At 38.5% G+C, this 26,351-nt stretch overlaps 1 protein-coding gene across 1 annotated transcript in view; it reads right to left on the reverse strand.

The window, feature by feature from the left end:
* The window catches only part of TM4SF20 (transmembrane 4 L six family member 20), a 142,378-nt gene extending 116,800 nt beyond the window's left edge, over nucleotides 1-25,578 (reverse strand). The window contains exons 1-2 of the mRNA XM_053711466.1: nucleotides 25,396-25,578; nucleotides 6,461-6,526 (exon numbers count right to left, since the gene is read on the reverse strand). Of these exons, the coding sequence (XP_053567441.1) occupies nucleotides 6,461-6,526; nucleotides 25,396-25,578 (249 nt within the window). The remainder of the gene's footprint in view (nucleotides 1-6,460; nucleotides 6,527-25,395) is intronic.
* Between the last annotated feature and the right edge of the window lie 773 nt (nucleotides 25,579-26,351).

Consider the following 26,351-nt stretch of genomic DNA (forward strand, 5'->3'; position numbering starts at 1 on the left):
TGCACACATATAAATAAAAACATGCACAAATACACAGAGATGCACACACATACAGACATATATACACATACACACACAAACACATGCACACACATACAAACACATACATATAAACACACACACAAAGACATGAACACACACATACACAAGAGGGAGTTGATACAAAGCCTGGTAAACACCCAGAACAAACACTACAGCACTAAGAAAAACTTACCACAGCAACCTCCTTTAATGTGCAGAGCTTTCTTTTTCGCTGTTGTTTTTCAGTCCCCACAAATTTAACAATCTCTAGTGGTGATTAGAAAAACTGCAGCCACTCTGAAATCTGATTCTGCTTAAGCAGGTGCTGTCGGGCCTATAGTAGGATGGGCCCGGTAGCAGTGGAGACCCTGTAGCTACACTCATGCTTTATTCTCTTTGCTAAAACGTAGCTCCTTTCCCTAATTGCATACCAGCATATGTTCTGGAATGTGTGTCTTATGGCAGCAACATTTCCAACTATGTATAATATTGTTGCAAACATTGCTTCCCTGTAGTACTCAACACTTACCTAAACATCTGGCTTAGTGTCATAAGAGGAAGTACAGTGATCAGACTGTAATACTATTAAGTGATAGTAAAGACCATTGCTGTGAATTCTCCTAGGCCCTGTACCAGTATTCAACTTTTATACGGCTATTTTTAATGTTAAAGGGATAGACCTGAGAAGTTGTAATGTTTGAATATTGGGGCACGGGTTTCATTAGTTGTTTAAATAAGTTTCATTAGCTGTTTTAATACTGACAAAATAAGTGTAAAGTTTTAGGCCTAGATTTAGAGTTTGGCGGTAGCCGTGAAAACCAGCGTTAGAGGCTCCTAACGCTGGTTTTAGGCTACCTCCGGTATTTGGAGTCACTCAAAAAAGGGTCTAACGCTCACTTTTCAGCCGCGACTTTTCCATACCGCAGATCCCCTTACGTAAATTGCGTATCCTATCTTTTCAATGGGATTTTTCTAACTCCGGTATTTAGAGTCGTGTCTGAAGTGAGCGTTAGAATTCTAACGACAAAACTCCAGCCGCAGGAAATAAGTCAGTAGTTAAGAGCTTTCTGGGCTAACGCCGGTTCATAAAGCTCTTAACTACTGTACTCTAAAGTACACTAACACCCATAAACTACCTATGTACCCCTAAACCGAGGCCCCCCCACATCGCCGCCACTCGATTAAATTTTTTTAACCCCTAATCTGCCGACCGCCACCTACGTTATACTTATGTACCCCTAATCTGCTGCCCCTAACACCTCCGACCCCTATATTATATTTATTAACCCCTAACCTGCCCCCCACAACGTCGCAGCCAGCTACCTACAATAATTAACCCCTAATCTGCCGACCGCAAAGCGCCGCCACCTACGTTATACTTATGTACCCCTAATCTGCTGCCCCTAACACCGCCGACCCCTATATTATATTTATTAACCCCTAATCTGCCCCCCTCAACGTCGCCTCCACCTGCCTACACTTATTAACCCCTAATCTGCCGACCGGACCGCACCGCTATTATAATAAAGTTATTAACCCCTAATCCGCCTCACTAACCCTATAATAAATAGTATTAACCCCTAATCTGCCCTCCCTAACATCGCCGACACCTAACTTCAAACATTAACCCCTAATCTGCCGACTGGAGCTCACCGCTATTCTAATAAATGTATTAACCCCTAAAGCTAAGTCTAACCCTAACACTAACACCCCCTAAATTAAATATAATTTTAATCTAACGAAATTAATTAACTCTTATTAAATTATTCCTATTTAAAGCTAAATACTTACCTGTAAAATAAATCCTAATATAGCTACAATATAAATTATAATTATATTATAGCTATTTTAGGATTAATATTTATTTTACAGGTAACTTTGTATTTGTTTTAACCAGGTACAATAGCTATTAAATAGTTAAGAACTATTTAATAGCTAAAATAGTTAAAATAATTACAAATTTACCTGTAAAATAAATCCTAACCTAAGTTACAATTAAACCTAACACTACACTATCAATAAATTAATTAAATACAATACCTACAAATAACTACAATGGAATAAACTAACTAAAGTACAAAAAATAAAAAAGAACTAAGTTACAAAAAATAAAAAAATATTTACAAACATAAGAAAAATATTACAACAATTTTAAACTAATTACACCTACTCTAAGCCCCCTAATAAAATAACAAAGACCCCCAAAATAAAAAAATGCCCTACCCTATTCTAGATTACTAAAGTTCAAAGCTCTTTTACCTTACCAGCCCTGAACAGGGCCCTTTGCGGGGCATGCCCCAAGAAGTTCAGCTCTTTTGCCTGTAAAAAAAAACATACAATACCCCCCCACCAACATTACAACCCACATACCCCTAATCTAACCCAAACCCCCCTTAAATAAACCTAACACTAAGCCCCTGAAGATCTTCCTACCTTATCTTCACCATACCAGGTTCACCGATCGATCCAGAAGAGCTCCTCCGATGTCCTGATCCAAGCCCAAGCGGGGGGCTGAAGAGGTCCATGATCCGGCTGAAGTCTTCATCCAAGTGGGGCAGAAGAGGTCCTCCATCCGATTGAAGTCTTCATCCAAGCAGGATCTTCTATCGTCATCCATCCGGAGCGGAGCGGCAGGATCCTGAAGACCTCCGACGCGGAACATCCATCCTGGCCGACGACTGAACGATGAATGACGGTTCCTTTAAATGACATCATCCAAGATGGCGTCCCTCGAATTCCGATTGGCTGATAGGATTCTATCAGCCAATCGGAATTAAGGTAGGAATATTCTGATTGGCTGATGGAATCAGCCAATCAGAATCAAGTTCAATCCGATTGGCTGATCCAATCAGCCAATCAGATTGAGCTTGCATTCTATTGGCTGTTCCGATCAGCCAATAGAATGCGAGCTCAATCTGATTGGCTGATTGGATCAGCCAATCGGATTGATCTTGATTCTGATTGGCTGATTCCATCAGCCAATCAGAATATTCCTACCTTAATTCCGATTGGCTGATAGAATCCTATCAGCCAATCGGAATTCGAGGGACGCCATCTTGGATGACGTCCCTTAAAGGAACCGTCATTCTTCAGTTGGACGTTGCCGGATGAAGATGGGTCCGTGGTGGAGGTCTTCAGGATGGAGCCGGTCCTCATTGGATGAAGATAGAAGATGCCACTTGGAAGATGATGGTTGCCGGTCCGGATCTACTCTTCTTCCCGGATAGGATGAAGACTTTGGACCCTCTTCTGGACTTCTTCAGTGGATGTCTAGCCCCCGCTTGGGTTGGATGAAGATATCGGAGCCAGGACGGATCGGTGTGATACCCGGTGAGGTGAAGACAAGGTAGGATTATCTCTTCAGGGGCTTAGTGTTAGGTTTATTTAAGGGGGGTTTGGGTTAGATTAGGGGTATGTGGGTGGTGGGTTGTAATGTTGGGGGGGGGTATTGTATGTTTTTTTTTACAGGCAAAAGAGCTGAACTTCTTGGGGCATGCCCCACAAAGGGCCCTGTTCAGGGCTGGTAAGGTAAAAGAGCTTTGAACTTTAGTAATTTAGAATAGGGTAGGGCATTTTTTATTTTGGGGGTCTTTGTTATTTTATTAGGGGGCTTAGAGTAGGTGTAATTAGTTTAAAATTGTTGTAAGATTTTCCTTATGTTTGTAAATATTTTTTTATTTTTTGTAACTTAGTTCTTTTTTATTTTTTGTACTTTAGTTAGTTTATTTCATTGTAGTTATTTGTAGATATTGTATTTAATTAATGTATTGATAGTGTAGTGTTAGGTTTAATTGTAGGTAATTGTAGATATTTTATTTAATTAATTTAATGATAGTGTAGTGTTAGGTTTAATTGTAACTTAGGTTAGGATTTATTTTACAGGTAATTTTGTTATTATTTTAACTAGGTAACTATTAAATAGTTCTTAACTATTTAATAGCTATTGTACCTGGTTAAAATAATTACATAGTTACCTGTAAAATAAATATTAATCCTAAAATAGCTATAATATAATTATAATTTATAGTGTAGCTATATTAGGATTTATTTTACAGGTAAGTATTTAGCTTTAAATAGGAATCATTTATTTAATAAGAGATAATTAATTTCGTTAGATGTAAATTATATTTAATTTAGGGGGGTGTTAGGGTTAGACTTAGCTTTAGGGGTTAATACATTTATTAGAATAGCGGTGAGCTCCAGTCGGCAGATTAGGGGTTAATAATTGAAGTTAGGTGTAGGCGATGTTAGGGAGGGCAGATTAGGGGTTAATACTATTTATTATAGGGTTAGTGAGGCGAATTAGGGGTTAATAACTTTATTATAGTAGCGCTCAGGTCCGCTCGGCAGATTAGGGGTTAATAAGTGTAGGCAGGTGGAGGCGACGTTGTGGGGGGCAGATTAGGGGTTAATAAATATAATATAGGGGTCGGCGATGTTAGGGCAGCAGATTAGGGGTACAAAGGGATAATGTAAGTAGCGGCGGTTTACGGAGCAGCAGATTAGGGGTTAATAATAATATGCAGGTGTCAGTGATAGCGGGGGCGGCAGATTAGGGGTTAATAAGTGTAAGGCTAGGGGTGTTTAGACTCGTGGTACATGTTAGGGTGTTAGGTGCAGACGTAGGAAGTGTTTCTGCATAGCAAACAATGGGGCTGCGTTAGGAGCTGAACGCGGCTTTTTTGCAGGTGTTAGGTTTTTTTTCAGCTCAAACAGCCCCATTGTTTTCTATGGGGGAATCGTGCACGAGCACGTTTTTGAGGCTGGCCGCATCCGTAAGCAACTCTGGTATCGAGAGTTGAAGCTGTGTTAAATATGCTCTACGCTCCTTTTTTGGAGCCTTACGCAGCCTTTATGTGGACTCTCAATACCACAGTTATTTTTATGGTGCGGCCAGAAAAAAGCCGGCGTTAGCTTTTCAGGTCGTTACCGACAAAACTCTAAATCTAGCCGTTACTGTCTATAAAACAATGGGAGCTGCCATGTTGTAAGTTAGGTTACCTTCTCTGCTGTGGCCAATTAGGGACAGTTTTTAATAGACCACTAGAGTGTGCAGCCAATGGCTGTTTGGAATATAACAGTGTTCTGCAATTCCAAGAACAACAGGAACTGGAAAGCTCCTAATTTCAGAATTGAATTACAGGAAAAGGGGACAAAATAAACAAAGAAAGCATATTGCCGTTTATATATATATATATATATATATATATATATATATATATATATATATATATATATATATATATATATATATATATATATATATACAGGTAGCCCTCAGTTTACACCGGGGTTAGGTTCGAGAAGGAATGGTTGTAAATCGAAACTGTTATAAATTGAAACCCAGTTTATAATTTAAGTCAATGGGAAGTGAGGGAGATAGGTTCCAGGCCCTTCTCAAAATTCTCATAAGTAACACTGAATACATTATTTTTAAAGCTTTGAAATGAGGACTTTAAATGCTAAACAGCATTATAAACTTAATAAAATAATCACACAACACAGAATATATAATGAAACTAAGTTAAATGAACAAACACATTTGCTAAACAGCATTATAAACCTAATAAAATAATCACACAACATAGACTTCACTTGCATTATTCTGCAAACAGTTCTTTCTATGCATCCCAATCTGGACTGATTTATAGACAGGAAGATCTTGTTCCATTGATATCTGCTCGATAGCTCAGGTCTGGTTAAACTGATTAATTTAAGCTTGCTTGGCTTTGCTGCAACACAAGCGGACAGCTCCACCTACTGGCTATTTAAATAAATGCACTGCTTCTCAATGCTTTTCAATAGCAGTCACATGACTGGAAAAAAGGTTGTTATTCTGAAACGGTGTAAATTGAACCGTTGTATAACGAGGGCAACCTGTATATACGATTTATCATTTTATAATACCATTTCAAAGTGTTTAATGTTCCTTTAAAGAGAGCATTAGAAATACTATTACAAATATATAGATTTGAATTTTTCTAATTCGAATATTGTATAATTTGATTCAAATTATGCAATATTTTCATTAGACAAATTCAAATAGAATATTACATTTAAAGATAGCATTAAAAAAATGATTACATTAAACGAATGTTAGAATGTTGTACAAACATTTTAAATTCAAAATGAACAAATGTGTTAAAATTCTTTTCATTTTTCGAATGTGGCAAAACATTCGCCCACCCCTTGAGACGTCCCATTTATATCAATTTTATCTTCTTTGAAATTTAAAATTTAAAGTTTGCATAAGTTGTCTGTTATAAATCATAAGTATTTTTGTGCATTATTGCTCTTTAGATTTATTAGTTTATATTTTATTTTACTGCCCAGTGGAGGTAAATTTTCAAGGGCAAGTCACATTTTTTGTTCTGTTTAAAATTACATGGTATGGCTGTCTCATATGAGGGAAATGTAAGTGCATCTTATTGGTACGTACCCCTCCCCTTGAGTTGCAACTTCCTTTCTTGCGAGCAGCCAGTGTCATTGACACAGCCGGCAGAACCTGGCAGCAAAAGCAGAAAAAATATGTTGAAAATCAATTCTATATAGATTACGGAACAGATATTTAACAAAACAAATTGTGATCAATGGGCCCTATTCCAATACACCAGAATTCACGTATGAAATACATCACGTTTAGTTGTGTGGTTTTCAAACCCCATTGTAATGCATTTGAAAATCAATGGATAACACACTTATAACAAGGTTTGGTTAAAGATCACCATAGCTCAAATCACGTTTAAATTATGAAACTTGTTTAAAAATTAAATACAATCATCAGAATATTTTAATTCAATAAAGTGTTAGGACAATTAAATATATTAATAATCAATTTACTGAAAATGATATGAAATCATTAATTTCTTACTAGACTTGTGCGTGGCGGAAAAATTTGTTTTCGTTTTGTTTTTGGACTGATTCGGATTTTTTCGAATTTCGTTTTTGGATCGATTTGAATTCGGATACATTCGAATGTATTTGTTTTGGATTCATTCAGATTCTAAAAAATTCGGATGTATTTGGTTTGGATTCGATTAGTAAATTCGGAAGTTCAGTATGTGTTAGGTGGGATGGGCTGTGTATTAGTCTAGTATTATGTACTGTATATTAGGTGTAACCCATCTGAATCAATATAAGTACCAACCTCACAGGTATTAGCTACACAATATGCACAGAGCTAGCAGAGGTATATAACCTAATATACAGTACATAATACTAGTGTAATACACAGCACATCCCACCTAAGTACCAACCTCACTGGTACCAGCTACATAACGTGCCCTGCACAGAGCTAGCAGAATGATATAATCTAATATACTGTACAATACTAGTGTAATTGTGATTAGTCCATGGCCATTCGAATGTAGCGAATAAATCCGAACTAATTCGGATTTATTTGTTACAAATACATTCGGATTGATTGTTTCATTGCTAGGGTAATTCAGAAATTCAAATCTATCCAAAGCTCCGAATTTGACAAATTTGTCTGAATTTCGATTTGGATCGAAACGAAATGAACATGTCTATTTCTTACATCATGAATTAATATTAACCACTTTTGTGAGAGGACACCATGTTGTCATCCCTTGCACTAAGTTCACAGTGCAAAGGACAACAACATTTCATCCTCATGGGAAGTCCCCAATCCAGATCCTTATGACCCACCATACTGAAGTGGTGTACATAAATACATATGTACACCATATGTACACACATTACATTACTGTGTAATGTATTTTATATGTGTTTTGTGATACTTTTTTGTTTTGTGAAAAAGTTAACCAGACCTCTGATTTTTGCGCTATCTGACACACATTAACTTCAATTGCGCGCAAATGTTCGCCTTTACTTTCAACTTGTAGTACAAGTGCTACATAAGATGAGCGCAAACAACCGTGATAAACCCGATATTGTGATAAAAAAGGGGTGTCTCCCAGCGCTAAACTGAACAACTTCCTATGGCTCCTAAAGGCAAAGGGTCCCTAGCTGACCCTAAAGAAGGGGAAAGTGAATGAAAAAATGCTAAGGAGCGCCTAATATGTGGTAAGGCAAGGAAAGGGTTATTTATTAAAACAATAATATTTAATAAATGACAAATTGATGTAACAATTGCTAAAAGTCATGGATCCATGATATACACAAACCAATATAAAATTAAAATGATAAAATTGTAAAATATATATAAAATTGCACAAACTGATAACAATAATATTGTACAAACAGGTGACAATGAACTGATGACAATAATATTGCACAAACTGATTACAATGATATAGATCACAAGTGTATATAATACTCTAAAAAACAATGAATAGAAATATAGAGATTCTTATGGATATTTAAGAATCAAATATTGAAAGCATATATTGAGTCATATAGAATAGTTCATCAAATAGGTGTATTATTCTTATAATATACCTTGAGGGTACAAAAAACGAAAAAAAGAGATGAAAAAAAATATATGATCAAAGAATTATGATTTAGGTGGAAAATATGTATGTGAAAATGAATTAATTAGGTGTAAGGGTTATAAATGTATGTGAAAAATGTGAAAAAATGTGAAATATGTGAAAAAATACGTATAAAGAACGTAAAAAACGTCAAAAAATAACGTCAAAAATATAAGTGGTTAGTGATCAAAAATAATCCAAATGTGAACTGTCATCCAAACATATGTGTGAGTGAAGATCCTGAATGTAAAGAGTCTGATTGGTTCCTCAGTGAAATTTTTTTTTCAAATGATAAGCAAACACAAAATGGTTGAAATCCGGAATTATCCAAGAATTCTCTTATTCATAATTTCTGAATACCTGTAAGTGAAAAACAATAACATAGTGCAATAATGCTAAAATTAAGAATAAATAACTGAAATGAAGCTCACCATAAGATGCCACCGTGTTTCGGCCGTGTATATGGGCCTTTTTCAAGACTACTTTTTCAGTTATTTATTCTTGATTTTAGCATTATTGCACTATGTTATTGTTTTTCACTTACAGGTATTCAGAAATTATGAATAAGAGAATTCTTGGATAATTCCGGATTTCAATCACTTTGTGTTTGCTTATCATTTGATAAAAAAATTTCACTGAGGAACCAATCAGACTCTTTACATTCAGGATCTTCACTCACACATATGTTTGGATGACAGTTCACATTTGGATTTTTTTTTTTATTTTTTTAAAAGAGTTTTATTTATATTTGTCATACGTATACAACCTGTTATTGTACAACACTTTATCAATAATCATTTGCAAACGTCAGTAATATGATATGGAGTGGTGACTATCCCGCATAAGAGGAACAATCGTAAGAGTCTGCAATCTTTACGACACAGTACAATAACCGTAACATGAAAAATGAGGAATAAAGGTAGATAAGAAAGACGAAAAGTGGGATGAAGGGTAGGTGAGAAGGGAAAGGGAAGAAAGAGAAGAAGAGAAAGAAGGAGGTCAGCTCTGCTTATGGGCTCCCACTGCGCCGGAATGACTCTGGAATGTGTCAGGTTTATGGAGGTCAGGGTGTCTGGGTTCTACTAGTTTCATGTGGGGCAATAGTATGTCAAGGGACCGCCGTCACCAGAGGATATCGTGAGCAGATGTGATTTAATGTTATTGGTGTCCACTGTCATGATGTCAGCCTGTCCCCGGTTATGTTGTGATGCTATGTAAGACGATGTGTAGGGGGGGTGCTTGGGTAGTTGGTAGGTGTTCAACATTTCTGTCTCCTAATTCTGTAGGGGGCAGTTTTCCCATAAAAATCGAACCTCGGCGAGGAAATTCAATTTTTTCCTTTTAGTATAGCCATATTCTTCCAGTGTCAGCAGGTCCGCTATTTTATCGGACCAGTCAGTGATACTTGGTGTGTAAGAGGTTTTCCAATGACGGGCTATCAAGGCCTTGGCTCCTGTCACCCCTATCTGTAGAAGAGTAAGTCTAAGTTTGCAGGAGAGGTTTGGGAGGTCATTAAGTAGTGCTATGTGAGGCGTAAGGGATAGGTCGCTAGACAGCAAGGCTCGAAGGTGTCTCTCTACCCTACGCCAGAAAGGGAGTATTTTGTCACATGTCTACCACATATGAAGGTAGCCTCCCCTGTCATTACATCCCCTCCAGCATCTGTCCGACGCATTAGGGTAGATTGAGTGTAGCCTTGAGGGTGTGAGGTACCACCTCATCAATACTTTAAAGTTTAACTCTAACGATTGAGGGGAGGTTGATGCTCTTTTGGTTTGTGTGAAAATTTTGTGCCATTCTTCTTTTGAAATTGCTAACTCCAAGTCTTGCTGCCATTTTTGTGTATATGAGGGGAGTTGGAGCTTGTGATCTGCTTGTAATATTTTCCTGGCTAATGAAAGGGAGTGTCTCTCCGTGCCCGATGTAATGCAATGTGTTTCAAATGGTGTGAGTTCCCTGAGGAAGTCTAGTTTATGTGGGGAGGTGGCAATGAAGTGGTCTATCTGTGAGTACTTGAACCAGTTTGTGTACCTGCCTCTTGCTACCGTCCCCAAGTCTTCTCGCCTCTTAAGTCTCCCCTGCTTGGTGAATTCTTTTAGTGGGGTGGTATAGCCCCATTCCGTTTTTCTCTGCTGGCCCTTATCTAGTCCGCCTATTGAGTCCCAAGACTCAAATATCCCCCGATAGGTCGCTATAGTCGTGCATTGAGGTGGCCTAAGGTCATTGGGAACCCAGCTTAAGGATCCCACGTTTGGGACTCTGAGAACATGTGAGTCGATGGTGACCCATGCTTTGGATTCTCTAGATCAGTGCCAGTCTATCAACCTCTGTAAAGTTATTGCGTCTTGGTAGTCAGCTAAACAGGGTAGGCCGAGTCCCCCATTCTCATATGCCCTATACATGGTGTCTTTGAGGATTCTGGGTTTGGTTTTCCCCCATATGAAGAGATTAATATGTTTTTGTAACTGGGAGGTGAACCATTTAGGTATGGGGATTGGGAGAGCTTGGAACAGGTACAAGACCCTGATGCTTTGAGTGCGGCCCCACCATGTGAGTGGTTTTGCTGACCAAGTTTGAAGATCTTGTTGGATCCTGCGGGAGAGAGCCAGGTAATTTTCATCAAAAAGTTGTGTGGTATTGGGTGATAATTGGATACCTAGGTATTTAAGTGACTTTTTTGTAAGGTCAGGGGGCATATCTCTGTTACCGACTTTAAGTCTCCATCGGAAAGGGATAAATTCAGAATCTCTGATTTATGTTTATTAACTAGGAAGTTTGAATATTTACTGAATGCGTCTAATTGAGCTATCATTTTCGGGATGGAAGATAAGGGATTTGAGATTGTGAATAGGATATCGTCAGCATACATGGCAATTTTAAAATTATGTGGTCCTATTTGGATTCCCTCGATTTCCGGGTCTTGCCTTACCAGGGTGGCTAGTACTTCCATGGAAAGTATAAACAAAATGGGCGACAGGGGGCAACCCTGTCTTGTGCCATTTTGAATGTCGAAGGGATCTGACAGCATCCCGTTTTCTCTTACCTGAGCTGTGGGGCAGGTATAGAGGCTGAAGATACGCATTATCATTTTGGGTCCAAATCCCTGTGCTATTAAAGCCTTCTTCAGGAATTCCCAATTTATGCGATCGAACGCTTTTTCTGCATCCGTCACTATTAAGATTGATGGAATCTCGTATTGTTTAGCATAACATGCAAGTGTGGTCGCCCTGATTGTGTTGTCCCTGGCCTCTCTCCCTGGGACAAAGCCAACCTGGTCTGCGTGTATTAAAGTGTGTAAGATTTTGTTTATCCGGTTAGATAGGATCTTGCCCAGGATCTTGATGTCTGTGTTTAGGAGGGAGATGGGTCTATAGCTACTGGGGTCTGTGGGGTCCTTATTGGGTTTGGGAATCACTGTAATGTGAGCCTTAAGCATTTCAGGGGAGAGTAGGTGGCCTTCGTCAAGTGATTAAAATAATTTGGTTAAGTGCGGCACTAACGTATTTGCAAAGGATTTATAATATGCATTAGTGAAACCGTCAAGGCCAGGTGCTTTCCCTGTCGGCAGACTACGAATTGCTCTTATTACCTCCGTTAAGGTTATTGGTTCCCCCAATGCATCCCTCTGTGAAGTCTCTAGTCTGGCCACATCTGCCTTGTCTATATAGGTTTGCATGTGTTCGAGATTTTCAAGTGTTTTGGGGGTATCTAAGTTATAAAGCTTAGAATAGAATTGGCTTAGGCAGTTCGCTATTTGTTTACTGTCATATATGCTTTGATTATTCATGGTCTTGGTTTGGGTCTTTAGCATTTTGGCTAGGAGTGGAGCTGCTCTATTGCCTTCATATGCGTAAAGTTTTCTAATATTGAGGGCTTTCCTCTGGGCCTCTTTCATCAGGATTTTATTAAGATCTTGCCTAACTTTCATCAGTTGGTTGTAAAGGGCTGAATCTGATGTGGTATTTTTGTGGCGGATCTCTAGCTTGGAAAGTTTTGCCGTTAGCAGCTCTGTCTCTTTGTTGTATGTTTTTTCCCTGAAAGCTGAGTGTTTAATGCATTCCCCCCTTAGTACTGCTTTGTGGGCATTCCAGACTGTGCTTGGGCTCACCTCTAGGGTAGTGTTAAGGCTGAAGTATTCCTGTAGGGATTTGGCTATTGACTTACTGGTGAGTGGGGAACGGAGGAGAGAATCGTCCGTTCTCCACACCAACTGGGTGACAGGATGGTTGGGCCACCGCAGTTCAATGTCTACCTGGGAGTGGTCTGACCAGGAAGTTGCCTGGATATTTGAGTCCCTGACTAGTGACAAGTGGTTTCTGTCTATTAATATATAGTCAATTCTTGTATAAACTGCCCAGGGATGGGAATAAAAAGTGTAATTCTTTTGAATAGGGTATTGTACTCTCCATATGTCTATAAGCCCCAACTATGAAAGGCAATTATATATTGCATTGGGTGGTTTAATCCTTGTCTGCCTGGTGTTAGTTGACGTGTCTAGCTTCGGGTCAAGTGCTGTATTGAGGTCCCCTCCCAATATTAATGTCCCTCTCCTGTTATCTGAAACTAGTTTCAATAGACGATTGAAGAATGTGGATTTATTAGAATTGGGAGCGTAAACGTTCACCATGGTCACTGGGTTATTAAAGAGGTAGCCTATCAGAATTAGGATTCTACCGTCCGCGTCCGTTATTTGATTCATAAGCTTAAACTGTAAGTTCTTATGTATGAGGATGCCAACCCCATTTTTCTTTTGTTTGGGTGGGAGCTAAGGTAGCTTAGTGGGTGGTGTTTTGATGAGAATTTAGGTCCTGTTTCTTTCAAAAAGTGGGTTTCTTGGACGAAAACAATAGAGTCTGTTTGTTTAGCAAAGCCTTTCCATGTTATCGAATGCTTAGTGCGCGAATTGAGGCCTTTTACATTCTGCGATATAACTACTAGGGTCTTGTCAGTCATGGTTGGTAATCTGGGTGGTGCAAATACATATAAATTAGGAGTATTACCTGGTGTAGCCGGTCGGGTAGGTATGAAGCGTGTTTTTGCAGAAGAATTAGAAGAGAGGTGGGAGCACATAGAAGAAAGACAACAGTTAGGTTGTATGTTCTATCCCCCACGGTGGGAGCTGAGCTGACGGGAAAGAAGAACAAGATTAAAGATACAACAAGGTTAACAATACTGCATAACATGAGCATAACATAAAAAAAACTATGTCTACCACCCTTTGCCTCAAGCAGGCAATCACCGACTCGAGGACTCAGGAGGCGATAGCTTAACTCTATCTGGTGGGGGGAAATAGGCTAGTAAACAATAACTAGGCCGGGCCTGACCCGGAGGACATGATTATGTTAATGTTAACTTTTTTTTAATTTTGGAGGTGAGGAGGGGAAATAGGGACAACTAGGATATAAGTTAAATATCAAACTCTAATGATACAGTGCATTCTAGGATGATCCAGTCAAACGAGAGGGGCCAGCCGCCCCATGGTTATGGAGCTATTGCCAGGTCGAACCTGTCACATGTGCACTTTTAAACAAACTGGGAATCATTTGGCCTGAAAACTTTCAGGGTGGATCAGTCACTTTATCTATTGAGTCCTGATGTTGAGAGTTAGTGTTTCTTTTTTTCTTCGGGACAGTCGTCCACTCTGGTCTTTGTGGTCTGGGCGGGAGATTGGCTTGCTGTCTGTCGGATTTGCCACTGTCCTTTAGTGATGGTAGAGAGGGCTGGGGTATGTCCAATTGATGACAGAATTCTTCCAAATCTTCAGCATCTCTGTATATGTAGGTTTTGTCCCCCTTCATCACTTTGATAGTGAATGGGAACCCCCATCTGTATTGGATATGTAGATCAGTTAGGTGCAAGGTCAAAAATCGTACTTCTTTGCATTTTGCTAATGTTAGGGCGCTTAGATCAGCATACACCTGGATAGGATCTTCACCGAACCGGATTGGAGACTTTTTACGAGCAGCCTGCAAGATTCTTTCTTTGTCAGTAAATCTGTGGCAACTAAGTATAATGTCTCTGGGTGGGGCAGAAGATGGTGGTTTGGCTCTGAGATGCTTTCATCTGCCTTCAATTCCAATAGGTATTTAAATAAGTTCTGCAAGTATGATGATATTTGAGGGGGTAGGATTTGTTCAGGGACTCCTCTAATCCTTAAGTTCTGACGTCTGCCTCTGTTGTCGAGGTCTTCAACTTGGGTGGATGCAGGATGGTAGAGTTCTGTTGTTCAAGTGCAATCGCCATGTCATCAGAGGTTTTAGAGGTTTCTTCAAGCTGTTCTTCCAGTTGTAATACTCTGTGTCCCAAAGCATTAACCTCTCGTTTCACATTAGCCAGCCCCTCCTTTATAGTGTTATTGACTTGGTTAATAAAATTGGAGAGATCATCTTTTGTGGGTAACAAACTGAGGTCTGCTTTTGTAACCACTGAGGTTTGGCTCTCTAGCCTAGGCGAGTTTTCATCTGCCCTGTCTGGTGTGCTTGGTGGGATTACTTCATCTGTGCAGGAATTAGAGCTCTCTAAGGTTCTAAAAAAAGCATTAAATTTATTTCCCTGCTATGCCGATGGTTTGGTGCCTTTGTCCCCTTTTGCTTTATTTCTGGTCGCCATGCTGGCTGTGTGAGAGAGCCTGTGTGTTTGTTACTGCGTGTTACTGATTCTGCAGCTTGCTCTGTGTTAAAGTGAGTGTGGGCCTGGCATGCAGGTTATATTGGCTGTCTCTTTTAATGTCCTTTGATGGGCTGTGGAAGTGGCCGAACAGTAGATATATTGAGAGAGGTTTGTATTGTTAAAGGTTGTAGTATCAACCTTGACTGGGAGGCTCGTTATTGTGTTCCTCACCCCTGTGAATGCCGTGGTCCATACCCCTAGGCCGAAGCCCTTTTAAATTTGTAAGCCTTGCAGGATTTATTAAAGTGTAAGGTAGTATCCCATAAGTGGCTACTCACAGCTCTCTGTCCGTGTTGTGACACTAATCCAGCGTTTAGTGACTCTTGATGGGGTGAAGTATTTTAGCTGCGTCAGTCAGTCGTGGTATGTATACACCGGGCCGGAGCGTCCGATATGGAATGCAGCTGGCCGGGTTACTGCCGTTTATTAATATACTGACATCCGGTGTCTCCCCTTCTCTATGGCTGTAAATGGTGCTTTTGTGTAGCCGGGAGATGGGAAATCACCCCATTTATACGGTCCTCCGAGTCTGGCTGCTCCGGAGCTCTAAAGGATTGCGGCCATGTTCGTCCTCGGCCGGCTCCGCCCCCAAAAAACTGCTTTGTTTTTGACAGCCACATTTGGATTATTTTTGATCACTAACCACTTATATTTTTGACGTTATTTTTTGACGTTTTTTACGTTCTTTATACGTATTTTTTCACATTTCACATTTTTTCACATTTTTCACATACATTTATAACTCTTACACCTAATTAATTCATTTTCACATATATATTTTCCACGTAAATCATAATTCTTTATCATATATTTTTTTTCATCTCTTTTTTTTGTTTTTTTGTGCCCTCAAGGTATATTATAAGAACAATACACCTATTTGATGAACTATTCTATATGACTCAATATATGCTTTCAATATTTGATTCTTAAATATCCATAAGAATCTCTATATTTCTATTCATTGTTTTTTAGAGTATTATATACACTTGTGATCTATATCATTGTAATCAGTTTGTGCAATATTATTGTCATCAGTTCATTGTCACCTGTTTGTACAATATTATTATTATCAGTTTGTGCAATTTTATATATATTTCACAATTTTATAATTGTAATTTTATATTGGTTTGTGTATATCATGGATCCATGACTTTTAGCAATTGTTACATCAATTTGTCATTTATTAAATATTATTGTTTTAATAAATAACCCTTTCCTTGCCTTACCACATATTAGGCGCTCCTTAGCATTTTTTCATTCATAAACCCGATATTGCTCGCACGATAAAAATGTATCTCAAACCACGTTTAAATTATGAAATTTGTTTACAAATTAAATACAATAATCAGAATGTTTCAATTCAATAAAGTGTTGTCACAGTGCAAAGCACAACAACATTTCATCCTCATGGAAAGTCCCCCTCCCAATCCAGATCCGATGGACCCACCATACTGAAGTGGTGTCCAAAAATGCATATGTTCACAAATACATATATGTAATTTTGATGTGTCTTGTGACACTTTTTTGTTTTGCAAAACAGTTAACCAGAGTTCTGAAGTTGCGCTATCCCAACATGTGTTAACTTCAATTGTGCTCAAATGATCGCCTTTACTTTCAACTTGTAGTACAAGCGCTACATATACTGATATTGCTTGCATGTAACTGTTAACGCACAACTCATTATCTGGCCCTAATCGTTAGGTCACCACCGTGGTAATAGTTAGGACCTTTGGTACACATCTGCACAGTTTTTGATGAGAGGAAGGGGGCACATTTAGAGCCCCTATTGTCACCATAAAAACTAGAGGAGTATGAGACCCTATTTGGAAATACATGAGCAAAGGAGCCCCTGTCACTTAAATATAGCATACAATACACACAGACCCACACAAAATACCCCTTAGATGAAAGAGGGGTTACTTATTTTCAAATAAGAGGTCTTATGCCTCTTTAGGGCCACATAAATAACAATTACATGTCTTCTAAGGGCCTTTGACTGTACTCTGGGCTTTAAAAGGGACCCTAGCATCACAAAACAAACATTACAATGGGGCAAGTGAGCCGTGTTTTGAAAAAGGATAGACTCCTCTTTCATAAGAAGGGTCACATGGTCAGGTGACTATCAGCTGATCATGAAGGCAAAACTGATCACCTGACAGACCCATAGGCATATGGAACAACATAAGAGGGTGGAGTATCCCCTATGTAGCCCCCCCCCCCCCCCCCCCCCCCCACAATACATGAGACCCGTTATCTGAAAGCAGCAATTGTGCTCTTTCAAATGAACGGCAATGTTTCCTTTCAGCTGAAAAAAAAATGTACAGCATTGCTTCCAGTTTGCTCTATTACCCCCATTATAATAGAAAAATATGATAATATCCCTTATTTGAAAGAGTAAGCTCCAAACAATCAAATAATAGGTTTCATGTACTTACTAGCTATGAATTAATTCTCATAGCAATAATATTCACCTAGCTGTAACAACTAGCTTCATTAGCTGTTAGGTTAATAAACTGGTGCGTCTAAAAATAGATGACATTTTGTAAATTTTCTATAGGACAATATATTTGTGCAACTATTTTATGTATACTTTTTTAATATATTTTACTACACTTCAAACCCCTCTAGAAAATTTGAATTATTTATACATTTAAAATGTACCTAATAATTGTATGGTTAGACATGTTATACCTACTCATTTTCTTAATCAATTGCATAAACGTGCAAAGTGAAAAAATTCATATATTTTATTGTCTGATTTTCAATTATTAATAGTTATTGAACAATATAAAATGTGCGTTTAAAATATATAGAAAATGATTACTCTTGTACTACTATGTGCTTGTACACCATAGAAAAGTATGCAAATAATTTTTTTTTGCATTTCATATGGTGGCATTTTCCAATATTATGGACGGAGTGATTGAGGGACACAGCCTCTGCAGGCAGGTGAGCGATCAGATGGCAGTCTTGGCGGGTTGTTGACATTATTGGTAGGGGTTGGGTAGTCCTAGGTTTCTTTAGCAGAGAAACAGAGGAAGGAGGGACTATCCTACAAATTTTATTTTGTTTGAGAACTCTGTAAATACTGCATTACATGTGTTTTTAAAATAAATTAAATATTGTTTTTTTTTTTAGATCTATTATTTGTTTCACAATTTTATTTTTTTCTTACTTTCATATTCAAGTGTTTTTCTCATCTTCTATATTTAATATCACTTTCTAATTCCTCATATATTTACACATCTTCCTTGATATCTATTTGTGTGAGTTGCTGTTTTTCCAGTGCAGAGAACAATTGCAGTTGATTGTGGTTATCAATTTCTTTGGTGACTAATTGTTGTGTATAGCTCTGACATCATTTTTATGGGATTTTGTTCAATTTAGGAAGGAAAATTCTTCTGGGCAGGAAGAATGAATAATTAACTAATACTAATAAGGTTATAGTCGCATGATCTGGCATGTGGGAATATAGATTTTCTTGTTTGATGGTGAGGTAAAGATTAATAATGCTCTTTTACTTACAGAACAGAAAGAGCTTATCATGATCAAGTACATTCAGTAGCAGCTCTAAAGAGTGGTGTTATTGGGGGGGGCACTGGCCCCCACAACATAAACACTTGCCTTCCTATCTGTGATCACTAATACGTTTTCTCCCCACATCTCTGTACAGGATTCCCCAAGCTACACCTATTCCTGCCCCCAGACCGCCAACATCACCCATGGGACACCCTATTCGTCCTTTGAAAAACCCAGTCCCTCCCCGCCTGTCACAAACCCGCCCCCAATACACAGATGGGCCTCTGGGAAGTGCCCCCCAAAAAGTATTGGTGATGCCACTGGCATCACCAATAACAGGGATATGATTTTTTTTCTTTCATGATTCAGATAGAGCATGCAATTTTAAGCAACTATCTAGTTTAGTCCTATTATCACATTTTCTTTGTTCTTTGCTGATTGGTGCCTACATTTAGCCTCCAATAAGCAAGTTCTACCCAGGTGCTGAACAAAAAATGGGCTGGCTCCTAAGCTTACATTCCTGCTTTTCAAATAAAGAGAACGAATGACAATTGATAGCTGGAGTTTCATATCCCTTTAAGGGCATGCTATATGCCACCATTTATTGCTGTAATACTCTCACACAAGGTGTCAGGTGTAGACATTCTTTACATGTCCAGTGATTTACACAGATAAAGGAAAAAGGAGAAGAAGAGAAAAGAGGGTTACATTGATTTTAAACACACAGCATGTATCAGCTATTAAGCACTGCATTGCAAAAATGTTTAAAAATAATTTAATACTGAGGAATATACAAATCAAGAATAATTCAGGAATGCTACTCTTGACAGATGTCATCTGAACTAACCAGTCACTGTTTTGTATGTTGCAGACTGAGATAGATTGAATGATAATTAAGAATAATGGACTCACTAATATCTCTGGGAGGACGTGGACAGAACAGCACACTTTCCAGAAGTGCTTTACAGCAAAGACAGGCAAACTAAGGCCTAGATTTGGAGTTCGGCGGTAAAAGGGCTGTTTTCTGGCTGCACCATAAAATTAACTCTGGTATCGAGAGTTCAAACAAATGCTGCGTTAGGCTCCAAAAAAGGAGCGTAGAGCATTTTTACCGCAAATACAACTCTCGATACCAGAGTTGCTTACGGACGCGGCCGGCCTCAAAAACGTGCTCGTGCACGATTCCCCCATAGGAAACAATGGGGCTGTTTGAGCTGAAAAAAAACCTAACACCTGCAAAAAAGCAGCGTTCAGCTCCTAACGCAGCCCCATTGTTTCCTATGGGGAAACACTTCCTACGTCTGCACCTAACACTCTAACATGTACCCCGAGTCTAAACACCCCTAGCCTTACACTTATTAACCCCTAATCTGCCACCCCCGCTATCGCTGACCCCTGCATATTTTTTTAAACCCCTAATCTGCCGCTCCGTAAACCGCCGCCACCTACGTTATCCCTATGTACCCCTAATCTGCTACCCCTAACACCGCCGACCCCTATATTATATTTATTAACCCCTAACCTGCCCCCCACAACGTCGCCGACACCTGCCTACACTTATTAACCCCTAATCTGCCGAGCGGACCTGAGCGCTACTATAATAAATGTATTAACCCCTAATCCGCCTCACTAACCCTATCATAAATAGTATTAACCCCTAATCTGCCCTCCCTAACATCGCCGACACCTAACTTCAATTATTAACCCCTAATCTGCCGACCGGAGCTCACCGCTATTCTAATAAATGTATTAACCCCTAAAGCTAAGTCTAACCCTAACACTAACACCCCCCTAAGTTAAATATAATTTTTATCTAACGAAATAAATTAACTCTTATTAAATAACTTATTCCTATTTAAAGCTAAATACTTACCTGTAAAATAAATCCTAATATAGCTACAATATAAATTATAATTATATTATAGCTATTTTAGGATTAATATTTATTTTACAGGCAACTTTTTAATTATTTTAACCAGGTACAATAGCTATTAAATAGTTAAGAACTATTTAATAGTTACCTAGTTAAAATAATAACAAATTTACCTGTAAAATAAATCCTAACCTAAGTTATAATTAAACCTAACACTACCCTATCAATAAAATAATTAAATAAACTACCTACAATTACCTACAATTAACCTAACACTACACTATCAATAAATTAATTAAACACAATTCCTACAAATAAATACAATTAAATAAACTAGCTAAAGTACAAAAAATAAAAAAGAACTAAGTTACAGAAAATAAAAAAATATTTACAAACATAAGAAAAATATTACAACAATTTTAAACTAATTACACCTACTCTAAGCCCCCTAATAAAATAACAAAGCCCCCCAAAATAAAAAATTCCCTACCCTATTCTAAATTAAAAAAGTTACAAGCTCTTTTACCTTACCAGCCCTGAACAGGGCCCTTTGCGGGGCATGCCCCAAGAATTTCAGCTCTTTTGCCTGTAAAAAAAAACATACAATACCCCCCCCCAACATTACAACCCACCACCCACATACCCCTAATCTAACCCAAACCCCCCTTAAATAAACCTAACACTAAGCCCCTGAAGATCTTCCTACCTTGTCTTCAACATTCAGGTATCACCGATCCGTCCTGGCTCCAAGATCTTCATCCAACCCAAGCGGGGGTTGGCGATCCATAATCCGGTCCAGAAGAGGCTCCAAAGTCTTCCTCCTATCCGGCAAGAAGAGGACATCTGGACCGGCAAACATCTTCTCCAAGCGGCATCTTCGATCTTCTTCCATCCGGAGCGAAGCGGCAGGATCCTGAAGACATCCAGCGCGGAACATACATCCGGACCGACGACTGAACGACGAATGACTGTTCCTTTAAGGGACAGTCATCCAAGATGGCGTCCCTCGAATTCCGATTGGCTGATAGGATTCTATCAGCCAATCGGAATTAAGGTAGGAATTTTCTGATTGGCTGATGGAATCAGCCAATCAGAATCTAGTTCAATCCGATTGGCCGATCCAATCAGCCAATCAGATTGAGCTTGCATTCTATTGGCTGATCGGAACAGCCAATAGAATGCGAGCTCAATCTGATTGGCTGATTGGATCAGCCAATCGGATTGAACTTGATTCTGATTGGCTGATTCCATCAGCCAATCAGAAAATTCCTACCTTAATTCCGATTGGCTGATAGAATCCTATCAGCCAATCGGAATTCGAGGGACGCCATCTTGGATGACGTCCCTTAAAGGAACAGTCATTCGTCGTTCAGTCGTCGGTCCGGATGGATGTTCCGCGCTGGATGTCTTCAGGATCCTGCCGCTTCGCTCCGGATGGAAGAAGATCGAAGATGCCGCTTGGAGAAGATGTTTGCCGGTCCGGATGTCCTCTTCTTGCCGGATAGGAGGAAGACTTTGGAGCCTCTTCTGGACCGGATTATGGATCGCCAACCCCCGCTTGGGTTGGATGAAGATCTTGGAGCCAGGACGGATCGGTGATACCTGGATGGTGAAGACAAGGTAGGAAGATCTTCAGGGGCTTAGTGTTAGGTTTATTTAAGGGGGGTTTGGGTTAGATTAGGGGTATGTGGGTGGTGGGTTGTAATGTTGGGGGGGGTATTGTATGTTTTTTTTTACAGGCAAAAGAGCTGAAATTCTTGGGGCATGCCCCGCAAAGGGCCCTGTTCAGGGCTGGTAAGGTAAAAGAGCTTGTAACTTTTTAAATTTAGAATAGGGTAGGGAATTTTTTATTTTGGGGGGCTTTGTTATTTTATTAGGGGGCTTAGAGTAGGTGTAATTAGTTTAAAATTGTTGTAATATTTTTCTTATGTTTGTAAATATTTTTTTATTTTCTGTAACTTAGTTCTTTTTTATTTTTTGTACTTTAGCTAGTTTATTTAATTGTATTTATTTGTAGGAATTGTGTTTAATTAATTTATTGATAGTGTAGTGTTAGGTTAATTGTAGGTAATTGTAGGTAGTTTATTTAATTATTTTATTGATAGGGTAGTGTTAGGTTTAATTATAACTTAGGTTAGGATTTATTTTACAGGTAAATTTGTTATTATTTTAACTAGGTAACTATTAAATAGTTCTTAACTATTTAATAGCTATTGTACCTGGTTAAAATAATTAAAAAGTTGCCTGTAAAATAAATATTAATCCTAAAATAGCTATAATATAATTATAATTTATATTGTAGCTATATTAGGATTTATTTTACAGGTAAGTATTTAGCTTTAAATAGGAATAAGTCATTTAATAAGAGTTAATTTATTTCGTTAGATAAAAATTATATTTAACTTAGGGGGGTGTTAGTGTTAGGGTTAGACTTAGCTTTAGGGGTTAATACATTTATTAGAATAGCGGTGAGCTCCGGTCGGCAGATTAGGGGTTAATAATTGAAGTTAGGTGTCGGCGATGTTAGGGAGGGCAGATTAGGGGTTAATACTATTTATGATAGGGTTAGTGAGGCGGATTAGGGGTTAATACATTTATTATAGTAGCGCTCAGGTCCGCTCGGCAGATTAGGGGTTAATAAGTGTAGGCAGGTGTCGGCGACGTTGAGGGGGGCAGATTAGGGGTTAATAAATATAATATAGGGGTCGGCGATGTTAGGGGCAGCAGATTAGGGGTACATAGGGATAACGTAGGTGGCGGCGATTTGCGGTCGGAAGATTAGGGGTTAATTATTTTAAGTAGCTGGCGGCGACGTTGTGGGGGGCAAGTTAGGGTTTAATAAATGTAATACAGGGGTCGGCGGGGTTAGGGGCAGCAGATTAGGGGTACATAAATATAACGTAGGTGGCGGTCGGCAGATTAGGGGTTAAAAATTTTAATCGAGTGGCGGCGGTGTGGGGGGACCTCGGTTTAGGGGTACATAGGTAGTTTATGGGTGTTAGTGTACTTTAGAGCACAGTAGTTAAGAGCTTTATGAACCGGCGTTAGCCAGAAAGCTCTTAACTCCTGCTATTTTCAGGCGGCTGGAATCTTGTCGTTAGAGCTCTAACGCTCACTTCAGAAACGACTCTAAATACCAGCGTTAGAAAGATCCCATTGAAAATATAGGCTACGCAAATGGCGTAGGGGGATCTGCGGTATGGAAAAGTCGCGGCTGTAAAGTGAGCGTTAGACCCTTTAATCACTGACTCCAAATACCAGCGGGCGGCCAAAACCAGCGTTAGGAGCCTCTAACGCTGGTTTTGACGGCTACCGCCGAACTCCAAATCTAGGCCTAAATAAGCAGTGCATTTTGTAATTTTGTTTATTTTTCTTTAATAACATGTTGAGCGTAATGAATGCTCATTAAAAAATAAAGGAAGGAATAGGTAGTAGAAGATGCAATTTCTCATCAGTTTTTCATGCTTGATATTAAAGGGACATTTAAACCTACTGCTTTTTAGTAAAATAAAAATGTGCTTTGTCCCTAGAGAATCCCAAAAGCAAAATCTGTAACCTATGTTTTTAAAGTGCTCTAAAATGCAATTTCAGGTTACAGAATTTGCTTTTTGGCGTCTTTAGGGAGTGTGGTATAAGCACAATTCTTACACAAAACAAGAGGTGTTTAATATCCTTTTAAGCTTGTTGTCAACTTTTGCAGCCCTAAATGTTATCTAGAACCACTCCTGCAAGTTACATAAGTGATTATAAATGTTTTCAAGTAAAGTAACCTGCAGACTTATAGGCTCTAAACTAATTAAGGAGCAAATAATTTCCCATATTAAGAGAAATAATATGCTTGCTATATAGTTTACTAATGGCATAGACCCCAGTTATGACTTACATCAGGGAAAACCTCAACTGAGCTACAGACAAATTGAGCTACTGTTAAAAAACTTGTGATATCAGATTTTTAGCATTTTTTTGTTTTACTCCTGTAGCATGGTCTACTCGCTATATGTACTGGCAGTGTACTTTTTGTGTGTCAGAGGAATTAATAAAGGTATTTATAAAATCGGTAGTGGAAACTTTTTTTTTAAAAATTAGCAATTTATTATTGAATAGGCACAGCAAAACGATAGCCGGGGTTAATGGTGAGAGATTATTGACATCAATTGAAAAAATTAAACTATTTGAAAGTAATTGTCAGTGTTATTAATACCCGACTGCTTAAACATGGTTACAGCTGTTTATTTATTGTCCGCAAGTATGTTGATGGTACATAAACCTCAATTGGTTGCTGTTATTTCATTAACTTGAACCTGATGATAAAAACCTTGCTGGCATGTAGAGAATCTACTCAAAATCTTTGAGGTCTTATTTGAGCATTGTATTGTAATGTATGACTCTCCTTCACATCCATAACTCTGTATAGTGAGATAAACAGCTCTCAAACTAACATTTACCTTTATAAAATTGGTTGAGGGACCTCACAGTACCAATGAGACCTCTTAGATAATTTCGCTAGAGCCGAGAGCTTTAGATAATTTGGCCCCGTATCTAAAACTTGAAGTTGGGTTTGGATCTAGACCTTTATCTGTTAAATAAGATTCTGCTCATTAAGGCAAATTCAAATAATTATCATATATGTATTATTGTTTTTCTGGAAATAAGATCACCTGAAATAACAAAGATCTGCATAAAAATAAATATGTTTTAAATATCCAAATGTTTCTGCTCTGGAGTTGACTTTTCAACAAATGATACTGAAAGAATGAAGCAAATTTCTGAGGATACCCATGTTGTATAATTATGAAATTACATTTCACTCATGTATATGTCAGTTATGATTGAGTTAAATTGGTTTGGATCAGTACTTACTAATAAGCCCCCTCCAACCAAGCCTGGTAGCCACCACTCATAGCATGAGATGGGACTATGGAGCAGCCTGCCATCCTCCACATAGTCTGCAATCAGTGGAGTCAAGTTGAAAGCAATAGCCAACAGCGACAGAGTCAGAAGGAAGAATCCATTGCAAGATGTCCAGTTTTCAGTACAAGTCATCTTGAGAGATTCACAAGAACTAGATATCCAACAAAAGACTGATTGTTCCTAGCACCGTTAACAGTTCTTATTCAAGGATGTAGCTAAATTTTAGCAAGCAAGGAAATATAATTTGTATTAATTAGAAAAATGCAGGTTCAGAGTTCATGCAAAGAAGGAAGTAAATTGCTGGTCACACACAATTCTAATTGACTGCATTTATGCTGAAGTAAACAATAAAGTTCTGGTACTGAATCATTGCAAAGATAACAATGGAGATAAAAGATAGCAGCAAAACCACAGATGGGCCCACTAAAGTATAATACACACCGCTGAAAAATACTATTGCAATTCTGGAAGAAACATAAACAAACGGAGACAATCTATTAAAGATATTGGAAAGCTGTATAATATTAACTTGATTAACTTTCTTGTTTGTGATTAATAAAGCCATACAGGGAGTAATCTAAACAGTTTATTGTTAAAGGGACAGTCTAGTCAAAACTTAACTTTCATGATTCAGATTGGGCATGCAATTTTAAACAACTTTCCAATTTACTTATATAATCAAATTTGCTTTGCTCTCTTGGTATTCTTTGTGGAAAGCTAAACCTAGGTAGCTTATATGCTAATTCCGAAGCCGTTGAACCGCCTCTTATTTCAGTGCATTTTGACAGTTTTTCACAGCTAGACACTGTTAGTTCATGTGTGTCATATAGATACCATTGTTCTCACTCCCGTGGGGTTATTTAAGAGTCAGCACTGATTGGCTAAAATGCATGTCTCTCAAAAGC

The sequence above is a fragment of the Bombina bombina genome, chromosome 4, assembly GCF_027579735.1.
Source record: "Bombina bombina isolate aBomBom1 chromosome 4, aBomBom1.pri, whole genome shotgun sequence".
Lineage (NCBI taxonomy): Eukaryota > Metazoa > Chordata > Amphibia > Anura > Bombinatoridae > Bombina > Bombina bombina.